This window comes from Typha latifolia, chromosome 1, assembly GCF_019914945.1.
Source record: "Typha latifolia isolate L0001 chromosome 1, TyphaL0001v2, whole genome shotgun sequence".
Lineage (NCBI taxonomy): Eukaryota > Viridiplantae > Streptophyta > Magnoliopsida > Poales > Typhaceae > Typha > Typha latifolia.
In genome coordinates, this window is record NC_133086.1 from 7980784 (window position 1) to 8006648 (window position 25865).

The 25865-nt window shown below is 36.4% G+C and overlaps 3 protein-coding genes and 1 long non-coding RNA gene across 8 annotated transcripts; 3 read left to right on the forward strand and 1 right to left on the reverse strand.

Moving 5' to 3' along the window:
• The first annotated feature begins 4441 nt into the window (after positions 1 to 4441).
• LOC140793383 (APETALA2-like protein 3) lies at positions 4442 to 9110 on the forward strand. Of its 2 annotated transcripts, none has more exons than XM_073144838.1 (10): positions 4442 to 5392; positions 5471 to 5496; positions 5588 to 5618; positions 5712 to 5796; positions 5886 to 6031; positions 6278 to 6322; positions 6443 to 6546; positions 6622 to 6743; positions 7155 to 7265; positions 8692 to 9110. In XM_073144838.1, exons 1-10 carry the CDS (start codon positions 4905 to 4907, stop codon positions 8914 to 8916), a joined length of 1383 nt encoding a protein of 460 aa, XP_073000939.1. In that variant the 5' UTR covers positions 4442 to 4904; the 3' UTR covers positions 8917 to 9110. The 2 variants fall into 2 exon arrangements, with proteins under 2 accessions (XP_073000939.1, XP_073000945.1); XM_073144844.1 differs by having other exon boundaries at positions 6628 to 6743.
• Positions 9111 to 9572: 462 nt separating this feature from the next.
• Positions 9573 to 13218, forward strand: LOC140793395 (large ribosomal subunit protein uL10c-like). 3 transcript variants are annotated; one of them, XM_073144865.1, is made up of 2 exons: positions 9573 to 10327; positions 12527 to 12763. In XM_073144865.1, the coding sequence occupies exon 1, from the start codon at positions 9749 to 9751 to the stop codon at positions 10319 to 10321; it is 573 nt and encodes a 190-aa protein (XP_073000966.1). In that variant the 5' UTR covers positions 9573 to 9748; the 3' UTR covers positions 10322 to 10327; positions 12527 to 12763. The 3 variants fall into 3 exon arrangements, with proteins under 3 accessions (XP_073000966.1, XP_073000974.1, XP_073000957.1); XM_073144873.1 differs by lacking the exon at positions 12527 to 12763 and adding an exon at positions 13000 to 13218 and having other exon boundaries at positions 9600 to 10327; XM_073144856.1 differs by having other exon boundaries at positions 9600 to 10327; positions 12450 to 12763.
• Positions 13219 to 13877: 659 nt separating this feature from the next.
• Positions 13878 to 19016, forward strand: LOC140780343 (protein IN2-1 homolog B-like). Of its 2 annotated transcripts, none has more exons than XM_073125808.1 (10): positions 13878 to 14112; positions 14256 to 14330; positions 14423 to 14483; positions 14558 to 14644; positions 15831 to 15929; positions 16020 to 16128; positions 16231 to 16307; positions 17144 to 17251; positions 18244 to 18324; positions 18453 to 19016. In XM_073125808.1, exons 1-10 carry the CDS (start codon positions 14024 to 14026, stop codon positions 18459 to 18461), a joined length of 795 nt encoding a protein of 264 aa, XP_072981909.1. In that variant the 5' UTR covers positions 13878 to 14023; the 3' UTR covers positions 18462 to 19016. The 2 variants fall into 2 exon arrangements, with proteins under 2 accessions (XP_072981909.1, XP_072981908.1); XM_073125807.1 differs by having other exon boundaries at positions 13883 to 14112; positions 18805 to 19016.
• A 372-nt stretch (positions 19017 to 19388) lies between these two features.
• Positions 19389 to 25841, reverse strand: LOC140798937 (uncharacterized). Its single transcript, XR_012110929.1, has 5 exons — positions 25191 to 25841; positions 24852 to 24988; positions 21844 to 21955; positions 20349 to 20424; positions 19389 to 19877 (listed from the first exon to the last, which is right to left on the reverse strand). It is a non-coding gene; the product is annotated as an uncharacterized lncRNA (long non-coding RNA).
• Between the last annotated feature and the right edge of the window lie 24 nt (positions 25842 to 25865).

A 25865-nucleotide genomic window follows, 5' to 3' on the forward strand; every position in this document is an offset into this window, starting at 1 on the left:
ATAAATGTGTAATGGAGCTTTGCTTGTAACTATTGTAGAAAATTTTTAAATGATCATTTGCTTGTAATCCTTGTGGGGATAATATTTAAGTAATCAATTGCATATGGGGATAATTTCTAAGTGTTTATTTGCTTGTAAGTTGTGACCTTGTGGAGACATTTTCATCGTAACTTTTTGTAGGAGTATTTTTTATTTGCTACTTGTTGATAAATGCTCAATGGTTTTGATTTATTTTTTTACTTATCATTATAAGTTTGTTGCAAACTCCAATTTAAAATTTTAATTTTCCTCATATTTAACTGTAAAGTCTATGATGAATATACTCTAGCCCATTCGGCCTATGAGCTGGTGAGCCGAGCTCAAGGCTTGTCGAGCTGGGCTCGAATTGAGCTAAGCTGAGCTTCTCCGGCTCGAATCAAGCTCGAGCCGAGCCGAGTTGGGTCCAACTCACTCAATCTCGACTCGTTTACATCCATACATCAAATAGTATGATGAGCACCCACATTAGGGTAATGGAAGAATTACCCTAATTTAGCTTTTACTAGTTAGCTCTCTCACCCTTTTTCTCTCTCATACCTCATCCTCCTTCATCCTATTTGCCATTGTCGATCACCATCAAGGCGCCGACTTCCCTCCTCGTTACCCCTTCTTCTTCCTAAACCTAACTTATACTACCTCCACTTACTGAATCCCCAAAGAACTCTAGAGATCACCTCGAGCTAGTCTGCCATCTTTGACCACCGTCCATATTTTGATCAATACCTCACTATCTACCCATCTAATTCTCACGATCTTAAATTCATTGGAAAGCTCTCTTCGAGAGTGACAACATAACCAAATTTCAGGTCCATCCAACGGTTCAGAATCAACCTCTATAGTTCTATCCAAAATCTATCTCAGCCCCAAACCGGTTCCATCATTACCAAGCCTCTTCCACTTTCTGTGGTCCTTTGTAGAGGAGTTTTGATCAACCTTACCCCTTGAACCATATATAGCTTTCTTCTAACCTTCATAGTGCACTGGCCTCGCCCTATTTGGATAGGGACATTATTTGCTTAGTTGATTCTTCCTAGCATGAGGGCTATGACAACAAAATTAACATTATCATCTATCTACACTCAGCCAAACCTAATTATACTCAACAAAGACTATCTACCACCACCACTGTAATAGTGTTTTAGTGAGAGAAGCTCTCACCTTAATACATAGCCTCAAAGAGCTCGCTGCTCTCAATAGCAACTCTCGGTAGCGTATCTTCAGTCATTGATTAGAAAGTATTAATAATTTTTTTAATAATATTAATTGGATGATTTTTTTCTATCACGGTGCAAACAATGGATTTGATTTTCTCATTTCATAACCTTTGGGGTTTTTTGGGGTTTTCGTAGATATATGTAATAACACATTTGCCTCACACTTTAAGCTAGTCTAGGGAACATGAAAATGGGCTACTTGTGAATGTAATGATCTCCACTCTTACCAAGTGGTATAGGTTGTAACTTTTTAAACAGTACAAAGAGTAAATTTAATACTTCCATTATTTTTCTTGGTACCATATTTCTCCTCATGTTGCCAAGGAGGAAAACTAGTTAACATATTGACTAGGCAAAATAACCATTACTATTAATTTTTTAACGTCAACTCGCCAAGTGGCCATAAAGTTTTTATATCAAGCTACTTTAGAGAAAATAATATTATCTAGTAGAATAAAATACCTAACTACAACATATAAAGCAATTGGGTTCTAACATATCCTCCTAAAAAATCAACTATATTAGTAATTTCTTAATTAATAAGAGAACAATAGTTTGGTGGTCATTATTGTACGATAAAATTTTCTTATATATAGCCAACTGGACCATTCAACTAACACCTTCTTATGATTTTGGTTTCTCTTCATGTCATGCACACCAAATATGTATATAATATTTAAAGTATTTATTAAAGTGGGCATTCCAATGGCAATGTAATAACTATGAAATATATGCTAATAATTTTAATATTTTCCTGAAGAGAAATATGCTAGTTGGATAAAAGAGAATACAAATTAAGAATAAGATCAATTTCAATCGATTATGAGCTTTGATTGGACCATAGTGGTGGACCCACCATTCTTGGATGGATGCTTAGTCTTTGGTGCAAAGCAAAGGGCTCAGAAGAAGTCCTGTGGGCAGAGACAAGTGGAAGAGTTAATAATTAAGCTATTTATCACTTCTCTCTCTCTTTTTTTTTTAATTTTTTTAATCAGTCATAAAATAGTTTGGCTAATTGGTTATTCTAATATTATCTTCTTATTAGTTTCATCAATTATTATTATTATAGGAAAGTTTGTATATAACACCCTGCTTTATAACGTAATTATAATTTACACTCTATATTTTTACTATTTATAAATCGAGTCATCTGATTCAGTGAAAAAATACATTGGATTAGATTTGAACTAACATCGTCAGAATATTCTTTTAATTTGAGATATTTTATTTTAAAAATATTAAAAATATTTTTATTTTTAAAATAACTAAAATGCTCACTTGGTGGAGAGTATTTTCATAATTTTCTTAGTTTAGTTAACTTAACTCAGAGATTTGATTAACTTTAACTAACTAATCTAACGACAGTGTTTTTTTTTTTTACACGTATTCACTAAATTATAGAGCTCAATTTATAAATAGTAAAATATATGGGGGTAAACTATAATTTTATTAAAAGACAGGATATTATACGTAAATTTTCTATTATTAAATTAACTCTTTAAAAAGATTTATAGTCCAAATAAAAGATTCAAAGAAGGTCGTGGGTGGAGGTTGTCAGCGTCGGCGAAAGCCGAATGGGGAATGGGATGGTGATAAGAATACGACCGGGAATAGCGACTGCGATAGTGGGGTATAGTATAATAATCCATGAGATTCTTACCATAATCGGATAAATAGAAAGGAAATACGAGAATAACTTCCAGATAAGAAGAGCCTAATTAATAAGATCAGGATTACCAAAACCGGAAAGATTCTTTTTTTATTGGGAGGGGCCACTCACTCATTGTACTAGATTTCCTAACTTATAATTATTAAGATTAATAGATTAAGATACCCCGTAAAAAGGTAGATATAACTATTTAACTAACGAATAAAAAAGATAATAAAAACATAGCAAACCAAGTGTCTGAGATGGTCTAATTAGTATATTATTACAGAGGGAGTCTTAAATCTTAATTTGCCATTACTACTCAGTATTAGATTTGTTTCTTTGGGGTTATCAAGTGCATGTCACTTTTGACGGACGATTCCATAAATAGTGTAGAAAACAAAGAAAGTGATGGACACTCACCTTTATGTCATATGCTCCTTTCCTTTTCATTCATCACTAATATGGAAAACTATTATATTTACTTTTTATTAATCATTTTTTAAGGTGTAAATTACGAAGCTTTTGAGCACATTGATGATTATTCCAACCTAGGACGTGTACGGCTTATATCCTCCCGTTATTTATATATATATATATATATATATATAATTTCAATGTGGTGCATATTATGAAGATTATTTCTGCTTCTGTATATTGGAAGAATTTTTGCGTCACTATTTGATAATTAATAAAGATTTTAAGATTTTATTATGGGATAATTATACTTAGTCCTTTTGAATTATTATTATTATTTTTATACATCTCTTTAAAATACTTCTTGAAAAGGGTAAAAATAGTTTAGTCAACTAAATTTTCTCTTTATTATTCTTTTAAATATATTATATAGTTGCTCAAGTATGATTCAAAAATATAAGGAAAACTAACGTAAAAAATGTTCAAAATATATTTCAACATTTAGGAGTTTATGTGTGAAAAAAATAAAAGAGATATAACGAAAAGTGTGGTGGTTTAGAAGTCTAAGTGTAATTAATGTTTTAATTAAATATAACAGTAATATCTGATATCATAATTACAGGTGCCAATATATCTATTTTAAAATTAAATAAACTGAATAAAATCCAGACTCAATTTACCAATTATAGATTTCAAATAAATGTCAACCAAATCTCCCTTTCAAGTCTTCATTACTAGCTTTATTAGCTCTCCATTTTGGGTAGTTGGGGAAGTCGCTCGAAATTGATTTAAAGAAGTCAAATCGCAAAAGTTGGAGAAATGTTTCACGTTTTGAGGCAGTTTGACTCTTTTTATCTTTTTTACTCTTTACCCCCCCTCAATGGCGGCTTTATTATAAATACACCCCCCGTTCTCACGGGAATCCGCACGCCGTAGTACTACAAAGTTACTCGTCCGTCCGATCTCATCGGACGGCTATTAGTTGCGCTCAGATATTTGTCAGCGTTCTCCGGACGATCGGATTTGCTCCAATATAGTAAGAGAAACGTTTGACGTGGCGACAAGGGGCCCGTTTTCTTGTGATTTTGTTCTTACAATGGATTGGAGAGAATCCGAGCTCTTTCTTTCAGCTCACCATATTTGTGCTCATTCCTCTCCTCTTAACCTCCTTCGCCTCGGCTTCTCCTCCTCCGCTTAGCGTGGCCGGTGAGGTTACCGCTGCCGTCTTCCTCGACTTTCCACTGATTTATCCTCATCTTGCGATTCCTCTTAGCAGATATAAAGCAATCTCCTCCTCGTCCTGTTCGATCTCTTTTCGGTTTCCTCGATCGGATCTAGTCGCTAGGGTTTCGCTTGCTTCTTGGTCGCTGTCTTTCGATCGTAATCCGAGAAGTATTTTGTTATGAGTTGCTCGATCCTTCGTCGTCGTCAACGTCGCGATCGCGGGACAAATGTTCCGTAAGAACGACTCGGCTTTGTCTTGCTTCTACCTTTTCTTGCTCTGGCTCTTCTTCCTGAAGTAGCCAGGAGAAGAACGCAGACACTAGCTCTCTGATCGCGTTGTCGAGTAGTCTTAGCAAAGGGAGATGTTAGATCTCAACTCCACCGAGGATTCCTCCGACTTCAACAAGAAGCGGCTCTCCGAGAGATCTGGAAGTGATTCCGGGACCTCCGATTCCTCCGTGCTCAATGCGGAGGGTATCGAGTTCGGCATCTTGAAGAGTTCGGCATCGATGGAGAAGGGGAATGCGGTGGAAGAGGAGACCGAGGAGGATGGGAATGGTCATGAAGGATCTCCGGAGTCTGGTGTTATTACTAGACAGCTGTTTCCTATGCCCGCGGTATCGGAAGTGGCAGAGGAGCCGCCGATATCGTCCTTCTCATCATCGTCATCCAGGTTGAATTGGGGCGATCTCAATATCTGCCAGGCTACTGTTCAACCAGATTTAAGAGTTTTGCAGCAACAGCAACCGCAGCAGGTGAAGAAGAGTCGGAGGGGGCCACGGTCTAGGAGCTCACAATACCGGGGAGTCACGTTCTACCGGAGGACTGGAAGATGGGAATCCCATATATGGTTAGTTTCTCTTCTTGCTAGGCGCAAATTATAATTTTCTTTTGATTATTTGGCTTAAACTTGTTTTTGATAATGTAGGGACTGCGGGAAACAGGTCTATTTGGGTAATATTTCTGTCCAAATCTCTTTCATTTTGTTGGAAATTTTGTTGATTTGACACCCTTTCTGATATTTTGATTGGTTTGTATATTGTAGGAGGATTTGACACTGCCCATGCCGCCGCAAGGTTTGGAAACGATTCTATCTGAAATCTTGAACTTTTTGGATGTACATATCTGTATGTTTAGGGAAAGCTGAAGAGTAACCACCTTGATTGCAGAGCATATGATCGAGCAGCAATTAAGTTCCGCGGTATTGATGCTGATATCAATTTTAACCTTAGCGATTATGATGATCTGAAACAGGTGATGCAAGATACTTTCTATATATTACAATCTTTTGTCCAATGCTTTAAATCCGAGACCAAAACTCATTGTGACCTTTCTCATTTCAGATGAGGAATCTATCCAAGGAAGAGTTTGTGCACATATTACGTCGGCAAAGCACTGGATTCTCAAGGGGAAGCTCAAAGTATAGAGGTGTGACTCTTCACAAGTGTGGCCGCTGGGAAGCGCGGATGGGACAGTTTCTTGGCAAGAAGTAATGCCCTTTACCTTCCATTCTTTCTCATGCTGATCTATCCTTTTAATTTGTCCTCTAAGATAGGAATGAACTTTTCTCTGGAGAAATTCTTCACTTTTAAATTCTACTACTCTGTCCACTTGGTGATATAGCTTTATGATTTAGACATGTTATATCCCAATTGTAAGTTGAAACTTTCCTTGTTTTTAAGAAACAAAAAGTACCTTTGACCAAGTATTTACTAACATCACAACCTTTCTTCAGGTACATGTATCTTGGACTGTTTGACAATGAAATAGAAGCTGCAAGGTTTTTCTCATCATGAAATACTGATACGCTGCTAATGAATCTTCTAATCTTTGTATTAACTTATAATCTTCCAACCAACTTGAGTTTCCTTTTGTCTCTGCTTTTGTTTTTGAACATTAGGGCTTATGACAAGGCAGCCATAAAATGTAATGGGAGGGAGGCTGTAACTAATTTTGAGCCTAGTACATATGAAGGACTGATACTTCCTGACGTTGATAGTGAAGGTATTATTGCTGAAATACAAGTATTTTCTTTTCTATTCTTGTGTCTAGTATTCTGTATATATCTCATTGACATAGTTGCAGGCCACGAAGTTGATCTGAACTTGAGAATATCTCAACCTGTTAGCCAGAGTCCTAAAGAGGATCATAATTTTCTTAGTCAATTTTCTTATAGATCATCAGAAGCGTCTCAAACCAAGGTATCTTGACTTGCTATCATGAGTTTCTATACTTGCCACTTTTTTCAAACTTTAGAATGATTCAAATTTGAAACAACAAACGACTGAATGTAATTTTTTTTTCTTCACTCCAATCATAAGCTTCAACTCAAATTTAGGTACTATCACAGCTAGAGAATCATTTCATGTTCTGACTCAATCTTCAAACATCCTCTACTACAATTTCCTTTAGTTGCCTATATGATGGATCCTGAATATACACCATATGTGTAATTTAATAATTTTTTATGTGAACTGCCAATATCATTGTTCTTTTGTATACTTTTTAAAAAACTCCTATTTGAGTGTTTCAAAAGATCATATAAGTTTATTTGGTACAGAAAATTGTTTGAGAGTTAAGATCACTGAGTGACTTTGTTTTCTCTGTTACAGGTTGACAACTCTTTCTCCCATCTGGCTGGTCAGCCACATAGTTTTGTTGTACGGCCTGAGCACCCTCATGCTTGGACTGCCCAATGCCATGCATTCTTTTCCAGTAACGAGGTGAGCATCTTATGCTTAATTTTGGCTGCAGATTTATATCTGTAAAACTAGAGGTGTTTATATTTATCAAGAAACATTATAGGTTTATGGATAATTTACATCGCATAACCAGTTTCATTTGTTCTTCTTTTTGGGTACAACTATTCATATGATTTTGGCATCCAAAAGTGTTGCCTTCTGTTTTCTCCAAGTGAAGAGGTTTATTTGTCCAAATCTATGAAAAAGCTGATAATACTGGGATCACCTGAATTGTTGAATTTGATAGCAACATCCTGAAAAAAATTGATATATCAACTATTCAGAAGCTCTTAGGATGTTAATCTATTGTTTGTCAACATACCTTTTTTTTTCTTGCATGTTTAGCTGCTTGAGTTTGCCAATGAGTATCATTCTGAATGTCTACTTATTTTCTGTGGTTTCATTCTGATGAATGACATCCAAATCGATATGTTGGCATGAATTTCCATGTATCACTTTGGTGCCTTGCTTAATAAGTATTGATTTGGTAAGCTGTTTGAATTTCCCATGTGGCACTTTTGTGCCTTGCTCAACAACTTCTGATTTGCTGAGAACTTTGAATTTTCCACATGGCACTTTTGTGCATTGCGTAACAATTTTTTATTTTTAAGACCTTGTGATTTTCCCATTTGGCACTTCTGTGCATTGCTTAACAACCTTTCATTTGATAAGACCTTTGAATATGATTTCCTCTCGCAAATACCTTTTCCCAGTGAAATTATGCCATATTCTTCATACTTTGCATTAAAGGGGTTTTTCCTTTTTAATATTTATAGTAAAGATCCTTATCTTACTGGGGGCACTGTTAACATGGTTAGTGCACCTTGCTGTGGCCTGTAGATGTTGCTCATTCTGAAATTTGATATATCAGATAGTTTCACAAGTTAAGAAATAGAATTCTTTTTTATGCAACTCTTATGATTGTGCTTTGTAATTTGAAGCTGGCATTATGCATCTTATGCATTCTTGGTATATTTTATGTTCCAGTTTTCTCCTAACGAGAGAGATTTTATGACAGAGGTGTATAGCAGATGAAACTTCAGACCTACCTCACCTTGGTTATCCCTGTAGCTTGACAAGCTTGTCCTTTACTTCCAGCATATCTAATTTATCTTCTTTTGCTGATTTAAATTTAGAATTACCATGAGACAGATTCCTAGCTTGTGCTTTCTCCTCCTGGAGATTAAGTTGCAGGCCATGTTGCAGACCAATCGCTGCACTTTGACAATGTTACAATATATCTCTCTTGTCCCAATTCAAAGGGACTTTATTTATTGTAATGTTATTCTGTCTGTTAATTGCTCAGATATTTGACTCCATTAAGTATGCAATGAATGTGCTCTATAATGTGTTATACTCATTTTTCTCACTTCTTCTTTACTTGTATGTTGTTTTTGCTTCGTTACAGGAAAGAGCCAAAGAGAAGTGGCCTGAGGTGGGTATGCAAGCTCAACCCAACCGGGCATGGCAGATGCATGGCCCTTCTCCAGCACCGCCATTGTCTTCTGCAGCATCATCAGGATTCTTTACAACTACAGCAACATCTGCCCTTGCTTCGCCACTGCCACCCCCTTCAATAGCTCATATCCATTTCACCCCACCAGCTTCATCTAATTACGGTTTTAAGAAGTGAAGGTTGAATTATGGTATATTTGAAAATGTTTGTATGGTTGTTACTTCTACCACTACACTATTATTGTAGAAACATTTGAAGGGGATCTGCAAGGGCTGCTACCTGCAAACAGACGACACCTTTTGTTGTAAACTTTGAAAATTCTGTCATTTTTTGCCGTAACTAAATGCATCACTTGCTGAATTTACCTTTGAGTTGATTTTTTATTTTTTATCATTTTATTTGTGGATTAGTCACCCTAGGCAATTCTGCCTAACCATGGATAGGGAGTGCTGAGAGCTCTCTAGTTGAGAGCTTTTCTTTTTTCCTTCTTTGACGGGCCTGGGAAACTAGTTGCTTTTTATTTCTTTGGATATCTGTCAATAGCTCAATTTGATGGTTTTCGACAAATCATATATTGAGAAATGGGATCATTACTTCATTTGATTATCTTTTATACGTTTTAAAGCCAACAAGTGGTGTCTCTGCTCACATTACCTACGTTATGTTCTATTTAGCAAATTACCTTCTTTGTTCGTAAGAAGAGGATTAATATTCCAAGGTGGAATTAGCTGACTTATATGTTTGATGGAATAAATTGCATTTGCGAAATATCTGGTTAGAAAAGTGTGTCATTTTTCGCATCAAAAGGTAACTATATCAAAGGCTTAGAAGTTACTGTCCACTCAAAGTAAACCATATCATAGTAACCTTAGAAGTCGTCGTTGGTTACCTGGGACTGCAGATTTCGGCGTAGAACAAAGGGGCCGAACCACTTCCCCCATCGCTTCCTCGCGAAACCCTCCTCTTCCTCCTCGTCGTCTTCCTACCCAAACCCTAGAAACGACCACCGATGACCTCCCTCCGCTCCGCCGCCGCCTCCTCCTTCCCCTCCATCCGCGCCGCCGTGTCCCTCTCCAAGCGCGAGGCCCTCCGCCGGGAGCTCGAGAACTGCCAACTCCTCGCCGGCATCTGGTGCCACGGTCTCTCCGTCCGCCAGCTCCAGGCACTCCGCGCCGGCCTCCCATCCACTGCCACCCTCCTCGTCGCCAAGAACTCTCTTGTCGAGAAGGCCATCGAGGGCACCAAGTGGGAAGCCTTAAAACCCTGCGCCAAGGGCATGAATGCTTGGCTCTTCATCAAATCCGACGAGATCCCGCCCGCCTTGAAACCCTATAGGGATTTCCAGAAGGAGTGGAAGCTCGCGCTTAATGACTTCACCGGCGCAGTGTACGAGGGAAGGCTCTATGGGCCTGATGACTTCTCGGCGCTCGAGAGCATGCCGACGAGGATGGAGTCGTATAAGTACTTGCTTGGGTGCTTTCAGACGCCTGCGGCGTCGCTGCTCGGGGTGATGGGGATGATGAAGAAGAAGACTGAGGAGGGCACAGAAGCCGGTGCAGCAGCGGCGTCCAGCGAGAAGTAGATCGATGTGAGTTTAATTGATTGTTTTCACATTCCTGTGTGTCTAAATTATGTTGGATGCTTGTCACTTGATAAATATTTCGGTGATTTATTACTATATTACAATGGGAGTCCTACATTTGGATGCTTTCTTGTTTAGAACTTAACACTAGGGAAATAGGGATTAGAGATTGTATGTTATGTTCAGATCGTTATTCTGACACTATGATGCTTCAAAAAATTGTTTTTATCATTGGATGCTTTAAATTTGTACTCTAGATTCCGATTCTGTTAACTGTAGTACCATTATCTTGATGAAGGTACATTCCTCTGATATTCCATTTAGTATGCATTTTAGTTTTATAGACATTTGATTGTTGAAAAGTGGCTGAAATAATGAAAATATGCTCTTAGTAAGTTTGTTGCAGGATAAGTAGTAAACTGACCATTAAGTTGTTGTCGAGTCCACCTAAGATGGCTGTTCTACCAAAAGCTAGCTGATTGTTAGAACTTAGAAGGATTTGAGTTTTATAGAACGTTTGCTCGCAATAGCATATACTCTGTTTGTGATAGGAGTATATTGTCCATATTTAAGTTTATTAAATAGAAACAGTGAGGAATGGCCATATATTCTCAGCACATGGGAAGGAGTGAGTGATTATTTATGTTTTCATACTCCATCAAGATAGAAGAAAAGCTCATAACTGAAAGGTTTTTATTGGATCATGTACACAATATCAGGGCCTTATGTCTGTGCCTTGTCCAATCTTCACATACATTAAATAGAATGCATGATTATTTGAAGGACTGTACTAAAGATAATCAACTAAAGACAGTATGGATGCAGTTGGTGACTGCACAAATATATTGGTAACTTGTTATCATTAAATTTACTTTATTCTCTTTTCTATTGAACTTAGTTATCTAGGGATTGATTATTAAAGAATATATGAAGCAAAAGTATCTCAAAATAAATTCTTCAGGATCTTGAACTTGAGTATTTCTACGTGGTGAAGACTCGAATCATATAATTTTCTTATGAGCGGTGGATTCTAATATAATTGTTTTATAAGTGATGGACCCTAAATGCTACATACTGCTGACTTCCTATGGAAGCATTAATTAAGCATCTTAGCATGTACTTATAACTTAACATGTTATTAATCAACATTGGATTCTAAACTTGGCATGTTATGGATCAACAGCAGACTTTGCTAAAACATTTGAAAGACACGTGGTTGGAGGTAGAAGGCATGAAGTTAACTTTCATTCATGAAGATATAGCAAACTTTTAGATAGCTTTAGTTGAACTGGTTCCTCAAAATATTGGACAGAATTTTCTTCATAAGGTTTGAAAAGTAAATAACATGGTATCTCACTCTCCTTTTCACTAAATATTGCTCATGTAAATCCCATGAAGTGCTCATGATTTTTTGACTAAGATTCTGAGTGGACCAGTCAAGGAACAAACTGGAGGTTCTTTAATTGGCAATGCCTAGGATGAAACTGATGGCTAAAATCGGTTTTACAAGCTATTCATTATAGCAAGAGGACGTTGTCATTTGTCAAACTACCATTCAAGTATCTTATAGCTCCATTCATACTTCATAAAAGGGATATATGCACATGGTACGATATATTTTCATTGGTTGTGGTTGAACAATATAATTGATGAATAGTCCGCAGACAGACGAATATCTCATCCAGTTTTGGAGAATTTGCTCAAGAAGAAAATTGGGACTTCTCCATTTCACAATGATTTTGACTATAATGCTAATTATTTTGTACCAGTTCTACTATGGCATTCAGAATCTGCTGCCAACAAATCTTTATTGATTTGCTTTTTTTTATAAAGCTTTTCATATTACCTAGTTATTGTTTCTAAATAAACGTCTAGTTCTTTTCTTTTTCTTTTTTTTTTTTCTGGCTAAAGAGTTATGAAATATAAATTTCACTTGCTTCCCAGTTTTTGCATCCAAATTATATATATGCAGAGCTGCAGGTGCATAGATTTTGATTAAAGGTTTTCATTGCTCTCCTGAATATGCGACACATTCTTTCCAGGCAAAAGACAATGTCTACCATGAAGTATAGGCTTAAACTTTTTTGGATCAATTTTTTATTAACTACATTGGCATGACTATGTACAGGATTTTGACCACATCTATGATATGGAATTTGGTAGAAATTGATGTCTTTGTTGGATCCTGGTCATTGTTTTCTGCAGTTGGAGTAGAACCCTGTTCTTTAACTCGGATTATTAGGTCCAGAAATGCTTCTGAAGGATAAGCTAACTGAAGAGGATATCTCGACATCAAGTCATTTCCTGTATCAGCAGAATATTGCTTGCCACCTAAGCAGGAATTTTTCTTTCAAATTTTCCAGTGACGTGCAATTGTATACTGGATTATGGGGATGTTATACCTACTGCTAAATAAAATCACTACCCGTACTCCTTGATCTAGGCTTGGTTATGACTGAGCCTTTTTTTTAATTTCTATATCTTGAATAGAAATAACTCCAAATACGGCCCCATTCTGGGCCTGCTTAGACATGTAACTCATCAGTCTTTTGGCATTACTTTTAAAGCCTATTATGGACAGAGGAGATTTGAGATTTTGAACCAAAGTAAGACGAGTTATGCCTCAACCCTGCAGCTGATTCAAGCGTTTTTTTTTTTTTTTATAATTCTTTATGCAGAGATTGGTGCTTTGGAGGTGTCACCAGAGAGCAGTTTGTGTGGGATGAATAGGAATTGTTGACAAATGACACAACTTGCTTGTGGTCACAATGTGGAACTTTTGTCTAAATAATTTTCCTTTTTTTTTTTTTGAATCTTGGACTAAAATGCCCCTGTAGATGTTTTTAATCATGCACAAGATAGAGTAACTAACATCATATTATTACGAGGTTATAGCACACTACTTGCTTATTAATATATTTTTCATTTCTACACAAAAAAAAAATCTATTCATTGGATAATAAATACATACAGCTTTACCATCACTGAAAATAATGCTTTTGTTGCTTAAATGCTAAGTTGCTATATAAGTGCACAAAAACTCAAATTGATCATTTTTGTTTCTCCTGCAAGAAGTGATTCTTTCCGAACTAACATGATGTGGCTCATTTCTAGCTTAACCCTTAATTGCCAACATAAAAAAAGACTCAACTTTATCTCCACAAAAATATAGTCTAATTTGATAATTTTTACATCTTACTTATGGCCAAAAAATATATATATTAGCACCAATAAACCACCTGAGATATCTAATATATCCTATAACAATAAAAAAGAAAAATAATATCTAAATCATACAAAACGTTGAAACCTTTGAAGCATTCACATGCTTGGGGGGGTGTTCAGTAAATTGGACATCCAATCTATCATCCAATAAAAATCCAATCCTGCCCAAAAGGGTGCGAGCAAAGTCATACTTCAGATGATTAAGAAAGCGAATTAATTATTAGAAGAACCTAGACCGCTTGTTGGGCGACATTCCTTGAACCACTATTTTGCAACTGTGTGGGGAACTTCTCCAACAAATTGGGCTTACTTCCTGCACAACATCACACCACTCGTTTGTCATCAGTCGTCACTGGTTACGCCAGTCTCTCTCTCTCCCCCTACTTTTCCGTATCCAATGGTAGCTCCTCTATTACCTTCGAAGTCTGCTCTGTTGTTCAGGTCCGACTCTATCTATCTTCCTGTATATATAGGTCGATGTCTCTTAGTTTCACCTCTACATTTTCATCCCCAATTATAGCCAAAAGGCCTAAAGGATTTCTGAAGGCAATGGCGGCGCCACCAAGGTATTTCTTGTATTATGTTATTGAGAACTGCAGAACCCACCTAGAAATCCAACTTTTTGATCCATCTCCTGTGGGAAAGTCTCGATTTTGAGAGTTGGGTATCCAGCAATTTAATCGTTTGAGCTATTATTGTTCCTGTGTAGTTTCGTGAAGGAGGTCCTTCCTCCACCCTTGGATTCTACTTCTGAGCCACCTAATCTCTTTGATGGGACCACCAGGTGATATTTTAACTTTAATTTTTTAATTTGGGTTAGATATGTTATTCATGTTCCTATTATTTTATTCACGTTTGGTGTTACTGGATTTGAAGGTTGTATGTATCTTACATATGCCCTTATGCACAACGGACGTGGATTACTAGAAATTATAAGGTATTCAGAGAATTTCTTATTGTATTTCTAGCAAAAGCTAGCTGTTTCTTACCATCTGCTTCTTTGGGAAGCAGGGACTCCAAGAAAAGATCAAATTGGTGCCCATTGATTTGGAAAATAGGCCAGCATGGTACAAGGAGAAGGTTTACCCACCAAATAAGGTGTGAGATGATTTGGTTTTATATGTTTTATCTTTTAACTTGTCGGTCTGTTGCTTCTTATTGCCCTTTTAATTAGTCAAAGGGTTCAGACCAGATATTAGGCTGTCTGTTGACGCTTAAAACATCCATTTCTGGGTGAAAAAACCAGTTTTCTTTAGGAGGCACAAATAAGTGATTCACTCCATAATCAACTTCAGATGTGAGACTTGCATTTCTTTGTACCTTACCCTTTCTCCATGAATTTTGTTTTTTCTCGTTTGATTATATCTATCGTTGATCTGAATTTAAATTCAATCTCTAAGCTTGATGAATATTCCTCCACTCTGGATATTGTTCATGATGATAAAGAGATCGGATACAAATTTGAGAAAAAGTTGCAAGTAGCAGTTATGAAACAACAGCAAGTTGAATGTAGTTTGGCCTTTATTCATAGCCGTTGTTGTTCTGTTTTATTATGCCTAAGCTTCCCATTTTTCACATCAAATAAAATGATGGAATTAAACTCTATAGTACGGATTATGGGCCAAGGATTGAACGGTTAATTTAATCTTGAGTCCTGATTTCTTAGGATGAGAAACACACAGTACCATAGAAGAGAAAACATATTAGGAACCGGAGGATAATCCCTGAGCATTGGGTCCAAAATGTTTTGTTGTCAAGCACATGAACAGCTTAAACAATGGATATCACACATCAAGTTTCATAATTTAGTAGTGATTTAACTTTCATGGGTTTTCGTATGACTGTCTGAAGTTAAAACAATGGATATCACACATCAGCCCTTGTTCTTTACTGCCTTACCGAGAAGGAAACAGTAAACTTCATCAAGGATTCCCTGTTACACAGTGCTTGAATAAAGAACAGTAGAAACTTAGAGGAATTCTTGAGATATCCTAATTACCTAGATCTACATCCATGAAGAACCTCCTGTGTCATCTTCCAAAATAGATAGCGGGTATTTCTTTACAGAAAGAGCTGCTTCCCTATGAAATCAATCTCCATTCATCTATTATTGCTATTAACAGGCTATTATTATCTATTGGCTCAGATTTTCTTGTCTTACGAATTTAAGTTTTCATTGCCTGCATTGCTTATTTCTCTACTTCTCACCAACTAAAAGTGGTCTTTTGAAGGAGAGACTAGGCTCACCATGAAAAGAAATACCATTGGTAAATGTTTTGTACAGGTACCTTCCTTGGAACACAATAATGAAGTAAAAGGAGAGAGCCTGGATTTAGTCAAATACATAGATAGTCATTTTGAAGGCCCTACTTTGCTTCCTGATGTAAGCTATCTCAATCTTTTTCTTTGTGTGTGTTAACTGGAGTTGTGTTGTTACTATCTGTTTTCTGACATTTCAGTTGGCAACCTGTAGGATCCTGCAAAGCAGCAATTGGCAGAGGAACTACTCTCTTACATTGATTCTTTCAATAAAGTTCTGTTCACAGCCTTACCAAGTAAGGGAGATATAGATGATGAAGCTGGTGAGAACTGCTGTTAGATATCGTAGATTTACTATCAGAATATAGATGGCAAAGTTGAAAGTTGAAACTATTGCATATTGATTCGCTCACACTCTTCTTCAGTTGCTGCCTTGGATAAAATTGAAGATTTCCTTTCAAAATTTGATGACGGACCGTTCTTCCTTGGCCAGTTTAGTCTGGTAAGTTGTTGACGGGGTTTACAGCTGTAGCTTTCAGAATTGAGGGAACTTCAAAATTTATGGCTGTTCTCATTGATTATTAGATTTTTAGATTCAACATTGTAGTACTGTTATGCTTTACATGGAGTTTGGAGTCGTACTTCTTTATCTGTCAGACCATAATGAAAAAAAAATGCAATTTCTCTTTTTCTTCATGCAAATGCTATATTGAAATCTTTTCCCAGAATGAAATTGATTTTAGGATCATCTCCAGATCTGGGTCTTTATTAATTACAGCTGATTAAGCTCCCAAATGGTGTTTTCTTTCCTCACAAAAGGCTTCTTACCTTATTAAAACTGAGAGACCAACATTTGCACATGTCTATCAAGCACAGCAGCTTATGTTAGCAAACATGTCAATCGACATTGCAAACCCAATTGAAGTTCCAATTGGGAGTAATGCATGCTAAAATGCACAAACAGTTCTGCAATTGCTCCAAAGAATATTAAGCATAATATGGAGATCCATTTGGGAAAGTTCACTTTGTTTATTCCACACTTTGCATATTGATTACTGATATAATTTGACTGAGGAACAGTTTCCATGCTGTATTCTTTTTTGTATCTGTTGGCTATATGTTTTTTATGAGATGTACTCCTTGTAAGGTTTGTCTAGGTGGTTAACAATATGGTCAGGCCGATGCTTGGTTTATTATTTCAGTTTCTCTGTCCTATGATCAAGTATGCACACTCTTGCTTTCAGGCAAAATGTACAAGTCTGGATATCTATCTGGTTCACCTTTTTCCCACTTTACTGTTCTCTAATATTTTATTGTTGGGTGAATTTTACTAATTAGGTGGATATTGCATATGCTCCATTTATCGAACGATTTCAAATTTTCTTTGCGGATATTAAGAGCTATGACATCACCAAAGGCAGGCCCAAGCTGGCATTGTGGATTGAGGTAATGCAGAACATTTTTGTATCTGTTGTATTCTAAGTTCAGGTATCCTAGGTCATTTTAACATTTCGTGTGATTTGGTATATTCTTAATTCATTCTTCTATTTCTTACATGATTTCTTGTTAGACTTTTTATGGTTGGCAATGTCTCATTTAGTAACTCTTTCTTGCAACTAATCCATGATGCAGAATTTGTTTAATCTATAACATAATTATCTCTTCTACTCCACGTATATTCTCAATGTTTCCATATTTATGAGTCTCCTACAATGATGCTCTGTGATCTGTACAATCTCACAAATTAACAACCTATAGTATCCATCTGTTTGCCTAGTCCAAAGGATGTGATTATACAATAGTTATTGCTTTAATAGCGAAAATGAGATGGAATAAATGGGTGCTTACGAAAGCCTTGTCACACTAAGCAACAGTCTACAGTTCTAAACTACCAATACCTCCCAATTTTATGAGAGCATGAAATAGTCTAGCTGTTTCCTATGATGGCAGAGCCTAGGAAACTTTCGTTAAAGTAAACACCTTGTGAGTTAGCAAAGTAGTTTTCTCCAAGACCAGTATATAAATTCTGTCACTCTCTCAGAGGAAAACCATTTCATGCTAATGAAAGAGCAGTGACTTTTACAATGTTTTGTAGTAATTTGGATAATTGATTATAACTTAATTGAGCAATAAATCTGAAGAATGAGATTTATGTTACCAATTTCGTACGTGATAAATTGAATATAGTTGGTCCTTCATTCTTTGGATGGAAACTAGCATCTTATCTGAGTCTCTTCCTCTACAACCTAGTGGACTTCTTGCTTAACAAGGAAAACTTCCACTGGTTCACCTGGATTTTTGATATCAAAATAAGTGCATTCTTGACCTTTGATCTGTTTTCTATTTCTCTTTTAGTTACATACAATCATCAAACACTAACTAGATTCTTGTCATTTCATACTTGGAAGATTGTTAATTGCAATATTTTGTTGATTTAGGAGTTGAACAAGATTGATGCCTACACAGAAACACGGCGTGATCCTCAAGAGCTAATTACTCGTACTAAGAAGCGACTTGGGGTACAAATCATTCTACATTACTCAATTGTATTTTAGATTTATGAACTAAAGAAAATATCTGGATCAGCTTTTACTTATTATACGGTCAGTTTTGACTTGTTTCTGAATAATTTATTTTGCCTTTTCAGATTGCTTGAAGGATTCTCCTACCTTCTGCAGCTTCTCATCTGATGCCTTGTTTTGCTTTTGTACAAATACAAATAAGTAGAAGCTGTGCTCTAAAATTTTCATACTAATTAGAAAAGGAAAATAACATTTGCTTCATTGCGGAGCTATTAGAAGATGAATAATTATTTGGCAATGTTCCATTTAAAATTCCATGCACTTGGGTTTTACCCAGTTTCTTCTACCGATGTATTGCAACTTCTCATCCCTACAGCTAGTCAATGGCAAGAATTAGATGCCTTTGATTTTTACATGTTCTGATTGTAAAATCTTCGACTGGCCGATTGCTGATCAGGTTTATGTTGATTCATGCAGATATCACGAATTTGAGTTAAAATAAAGGTTCATGAGGAGATCATTCTTATTCCATTACAATCTACCTCTATGGAATTTGTATCTATCTCATTATTTGCAGCAAGAGCTACTTCCTAGTTATGCACTACATAAACTTGTGTGAGTTTCAGGGAGTCTCTATGTAAACATATCTATTGTCTCTTCAATAGCACTTCCTCTCGCACATTAATTTCTCTCTTTTCCCCTTTTCTTGACACAGAACCTCCACTATATTCCTACATTCATGAACCTTAACATGGTCACTTTCTTAGCTATCTTCCTTTCTTATTTGCGCTTGTGAATCTCTCTTTGATATAGTATCAAATTGGTTAAAATCCACCTTTTCGTCAAAAAATAAAGATAAAAACCAAACTGCTGCTAAAACATGCATCTTCTCAAGAAAAGAAAAAGAGTTACTAACTTATGTACAACTCTCAATAGATACTTATAGAATCTACATCTTATAAAGGGAAAATTGAATATAATCATAACATCATCCCAGTGCGTCAACAAATAGATAATTCACAAATGCCATTAATTTCCTGGCAACACAAACAATGCCAAACTTTCCACAGAAGTATTTTATTACATCTGATCAACATTAAAGTATATTACAGACATTTAATTTGAGAACATGTTCTTGCCATTGACTTCAACAGTATTGAGGTAGTTCTATTACAAGTGGATGGAATCATTAAAATCAGAATTGCCGCTATTTTCCTCTCTTCAACTTTTCCACAGTAAGAGTATTTTGTTTGTTCACTTGTGTGCACACACAGAAAATCAAGATTTGTGAGTTATAAAATCATGCAGAAACAAATGGGAAATTAAAGATTAACTTATAACCTGCGAAAGGTAGGAGAGAATCCTTCAATAGATCTCAGAAGGCAAAAGAAAAAAATTAATTTAGATTTTACATTCTCTCTCCAATGCATAAAACAAAAGTATGGTTGAGCTCTGTAGAAGGATTTTACACCAAAATGCTTCTTGATGCTAGTAAGTAGCTCCTGAGGATCGTACCGGGTTTCTGAGTAGGCATCAATCTTGTTCAACTCCTGAAACAATGTTATTGGAATATAAAGCCCTTCCAGGTCTGACCTTATCTTGATCAGAGTATGGGACATCATTTTACAAGAGAGATGGAAGAAAACATATAGACAGCTAAGATAGACAAAATTAAAGAGAGAAAAAAAGTATATTTATTTCAGAATCAAAATTCAAGGCGAACTAGTGGAAGTCGTCATTGTTAATTAGTCCACGAAATCTGGTAGAGATAAGTAACAGAAAGAAGACGATAGTTTCCATTGGAAGAATAAGGGCAAACTTGTCTTCATAGACACTTATTGAGGTTCAAGATTCATAACATAAATCTCATACTTCAATTTTGTTGCTCAAGACGATATAAAACAACTATCCAAATCACATGGTATAAGGTATTAAAGGAATTGATGCATACTTTGGTGAGACTAAAATGGTTTCTTGAGAGAATAGAAAGAGTGTACAAGCTGGTTGTGGAGAAAACTCACTTCGCATAGAATGACCTGAATAGGGAACAGCAATTGAAACCTTTCAATAAATGGAGCATATGGCATATCTGCATATCTAGATATTATCCAATAATTAGGAACCAGAGTAAATAAAGTTAGGAAAAAGGACAAATATATATATATATACATACATACATCTATTTTCCTTGAAGTGACAATATGGACACTTTACCACAAAAGAGTAAATAAAGAGAGATCCACATATTATTTGACTAATATTTCAACAATAATATAAGAAAGTTGACGAATCAAACCCCAATTTCAATGTTCAAGCTATATTAATTTGTGATGGACTTTAGGGGCATCAGCCAATATGATGGTAAAGACTTGCCGCGTGCACCCTAGTGGTGTGGGACTCTCATGCACGACAACTATACCATTTTAATAATTATTGGATCATTCATCACTTCAAAGAAGGAAAAGAAAGTAAAGTTTTTAGTGATATATTGGATCTCATAATTAATGAAGATAAAACTTAGATTTGTACAAGTCTTTATCGAGTATATAGAATTGTATACAAGGTAATGAAGAACGAGAAGTATAGGAAAGAGCCATATCAATTGAAACATCTGAAGTATAGAATAAAGCATCTTCACTTTTAGTGTAAAAAAAAAACCTGATATTAGGATGAGCTTGAGGGGAAACAGAATGAGCACATTTAGTAGGTTGTGAGAAGGTCGGTAAGGCATTAAGAAACACTAGCAAGGTGGACCAAGTCAAGTATTTCGCAAGGAGAATTTGAAGGATTTCCCTGCTTCCTTCTGTTAAGAATAATATCAATCACATAGCCTTAAGGTGAAACTGGTCAGTTATTCCGCATGGTGTAATTGCTGATTAGTATGTGTTATTCAGCAGAAGGATAAAATGTTAGCCATCCCAAGCACCATGTAAGACATAATTATGCAGTAGTTACGTATCTAATAAGTCAATACCGTCAATATTCCAGAATTTTGATTTTCTTTCAGATCTGATTCAAGAAGATCAAAATAACAAAAACTTCAATCAAAATCAAATCAGTAATTTATCAGACTAAACTGGCCAACTAAGAAAGGCCATCATCAAATTTCGAAATGGAATCTTCTAATTTATCCAATCCAGTAACTGAAGAAGAATGCTTTAGCACAATAAGCAATATTTTGATCTGTTCAATTTAACCCCTGCCAAAAAGAATTCCAATTTTTTTCTTATTCTGCAACCAAATGGGCAAGGAAAAATACTAGGATCTTAACAAGAATCTGTTCCAGTTTTTCACCTAAATTTATTCCACACACAGCGATAAATGTGGATTAGATGTTTCCAGAAAGAGCACTGTTTATTATCTTCTCATCTATTAGCTTCCTTCATAATGTGAGCTTTCATCAGCTCACACCTTATTTTGGCATGATAAAAGAGTAAGCATGCTGTTGCTCTAATTTCTGAGCATGGCATAAACAAAAGTAGCTGGATGATATACTGTAACGAGTAGATTGATTACCTCTTCACTTCCCGATTGATTTGCATCTGTATATTTCCATCTTCATCACCTTCCAAGCTGCAGCAGGTCTCCTCTTCACTGTTCCGTTCAGTGCATACTTGCCAAAGGAAAGCTGCACAGAGAATAGGCAAATTTGTCTCTCATATTACTTCAAGCATGAAGAAGTCTCAGGTTGATCATTATGACAATTTATCTGATTTAAGTGGAATAAAGTGGCAAGTAGTTGTCAGAATTTTTAAAAAATAAAAATCTAGGGGTTGAGAGAGAGGAGGGTGCACGTGCTCTACATGTGCAGCCCCTCCCCTCTCCTTCTCTGGCACGCGACGAGGCGCAGGGCGAAATCGCGCTTAATCCGGATCGGATTAGATCATGATTTTTCCTTAATCTATAAATTAAAAACCCTAATCCCCTCTCTCTCTCTCTGCTTAACCATCTCAGACCCCCCTTCTCTATCTTCTTCTTCCCCTCCTTTGTTTTCTTTTTTTGTTCTCACCGTCCGAGTCGTCGTTGTGGAATTGGATCGTCGGAGCGCCGCCGGAGCAATCAAAGACCACCATACGACTCGTTGGTAAGCCCTCTCCCACCCATAAATTTTAATTAAAATTTAATAGGGTAAATCGAAAATACCTAATTTGGGATTTTGGCTTCACCGGCGAATCAGGTCGGCCAGCGGCTTCGGGTCGCAACCGCATCGTCACCGGAAGCTTCATGCTCCAAGCCCAGTATCGGTGATGTCTTCTAGGGAGCCCTCGTGCCTCCAAACGACGTCGGCCGTCGGTGGTGAGTTCTCCTCCACCTCGTGAGGACGATGAAGTAGAGAGAGAGAGAGAGAGAAAGAGAGAGAGAGAGAGCCGAGAGGTTGAGGGTGGTCGTGAACTGCCGCCGACGGGGTCGCCGGCGGTCACTACCTCCCTCAACCCTTCTCTTCCTCGCGTCAGTCGCGGGAAGAGAAGGGGTTTTGGTGGGGCTCGGGTTTAACCCGAGCCAACCCTTTTCTTTTAAGTTTCGGGTTCAGGTTCGGGTTGGATTTCGGATCCAAAGACCCGACCCGAACCACTTATTTGGGTGGGCTGCGGGTTAGCCCGAGCCCAATCCACTTAATTTTAGTTGGGCCTTGGCCCAGCCTGATTAGTCTCTTTTTGGCTAGGCCTTGGCCTAGCCCGATTAGTTCTTTTTTTGAATTGGGCCGGGCCAGCAGTAGCTCAGCCCAATCCAATGGGTAAATTAAACATATTTTAGTTCTTTTTAGTTTTTAAAATTTAAAAATATTGATATTATTAAAATTAAAATTATTATTATTATTTATTATTTAAGGTGGTGATTTTTATTATTATTATTATTTATTATTTAATGTGGTGATTTTTAGTACGTGAGCTAGGGATTTGAGATTTCAGTTGTCTTGCCTAGACTTAAGTGAGTGGGTTCACTCACATATTTATTTTATTATATTTCGTACCTTTATCAGATCATGTAAATTTTCTGTGTGCAAATTATTTATTTCATCCTTACGTGCAAAAATTTAATTGTTATAATTTCAGTGTGCAAATCTATTTATTTCATCTGTACGTGCAAAAATTTAATTATTATATTTTTTGTGTGCATTTAATCATTATACTCAGTGCATCACCATACTTCGTGCAAATATTGAAAATTGTGAAAAAAAAATGAGACTAGTATTTGTACGATTTAGAGAACAGTCCTGGTATAAATCGTTTGCGATTTTCCGTGGTGACTCAAGTCTATTTGGAAGTCCAGGAAAAAGTCTTAAATCAGATCACTGCGGTGACTTTTTTGGGTGACTCTGGCAGAGTTAGGGAACAGTCCTAGGATGAATGAGAAATTTCCTAGGTGACTCTAACTTCTCTCAACGGTTAGTGAAAAAGACAGAGTGTGTTGATCACATAGTGATACTATCTGATGACCCTAACCGGATCAGCTATGAAGAAAAGTCCCGAGCGTCAACTCGAGGTGACTTCTAGTTGATGTGGATCTACAGGGTTTAGACCCATTGAGATATATGACAGTATAAATATTGAAAAGATGTTAATATGTTGAAGCCGTGCAAGGTTACAAGTTGTGACTCTCTCTATTGTTATTATTGTTATTATTTAAAGAGCATGCCTATTGCATATTGTTATGGATATTATTGCTTTTAGTTTAATTTTATTCAGTATTATTATGATTAAAAATTTATTTGGTTTTCGAGTGGATTCCACTCACTAAGCTATAGTTGTTGGCTCATGGATTCTTTTTTTTGTATTTATTTATCTATCTCAAGTAATAGTCAGCGGGACGACTGAGCGAGATGTACCCGGACTCCACCTCCACTTAGGATTCACCTATTTACTTTTCTGTTCTTTTGGATTTTATGCTTTAGATTATAAGATTTATTTATTTTGTTAGAGACTCAAAAACAATAATATTATTTTATATTTATTGCAATTAGTATAAAATTTAATAAAGTAATTTTTCATTTTACTTATTTATTTGCCATCGTACTCGTAGAAAGTATTATTAAGGCTTCGTGTATCTCAAGCATATTGAGATGCATGGCCGGTCATAATTCCTATTTCGGATCGTGACAGTAGTCATTGAGAGATAATTCTTTAAAGTTCCGAAATATTCACGAGAGCGCTAAGAAGTCTTGTAAAACCATGTTATGAAAGGTTACATGATCAGCCAGAGGTTACTCGAGATGAATTACAGGAAACGAAGGAAGGTCCTAACAAGAATCTGACTGGTGATATCATATCACGCAAGTCCACGAAAAATGGTAATTGTGAATTAGATGATTTCAGAATTGATTTGTTCATAACTTTCTCTTCCACTATTACCTTCCTGATGCAATCTTACATAAACTAACACCTTTTGCATAGCCATTGTAAACAGAGAAGTAAGCATGAATATAGTGTATGAAGCATGACATAGACAACCTCAGCTGGATGATCTAAGTATAAGTATAGCTTGTTCAATTTAGCAGGAACAAACTGATTATTTTCTACAGGTACCTATTTCCAGATATTGTTTTCTGAAGCAAGAACCACTCTGCCAAAGCAAATTTGTTTCTGCACTGCTGTCAATTTCAGTTGCATCTGCACTCCCATTTTTATCACTTTCCAGGCCGTAATCAACCTCCCATTTAGAACTATAGTACACACAGAACAGACAGATTAGTCTCATATTAGGCCATGCTTGATATAAAAGTCTTACATAGATGACATTAATACAATATGTTTGAGTGAATAAAAATAGCTGAATATCTTGGATTAGCTATATAGTCAGAGAGAGATGGTTCTGTAAATTCCTCAAATAATTAATAGGTCTTATATGTTAAAGATGGAGCATACCTTAATATTCTGTTGCTGCCACCAATCTGTAAGCCTTGGGCATTCAAAAATCTTAACACATTTTATCTTCAGCTTGGGTGGCAATGTTTCATTTGGTGAGATTTGGAGTTCAGGACATTTGTATATGTCAAGACGAATGAGTGACATAAGATTCTGCAAACCGGTCAGCAATTTCAGTTGCAGACAATCCTGGATGCATAAAATTTGAAGCTTGGATGGCAGATGTTCCTGTGGTAAGATCTGGAGTTCGTGACACCCAACTATAGTCAAGCTACTGATAGAATGGAGATTACAAAATGGAAGAGACCTAAGATATTGACAGCTTTCTATAATGACTGATTCAAGCGATGTACAGGAGGAAGGGTCACCCATCCATCTTGGAAATAAACTGCCATGAAAACCGAGAATATTGATTTGTTTGAGGCTGGAGTGAGATCGAAGGCATTCTAACATTGGACAATCCATCTCCTTACCAACCAATCTATCTGCATCGCCATCCTTGCTGACTTCTAGTTTGAATTGGACTAGATGTGCTCTGCTTGCTCTGAAGTACTTACCAAATGTGGTCTGCCAGTTCAGTGTCAGCTCTCTTATATTACATTGTTTGCATCTTCTGAGTCTACAATGTTCTCCAACCCTGAGATGCATACACTTCCTTCTAGATTAACCAAATCC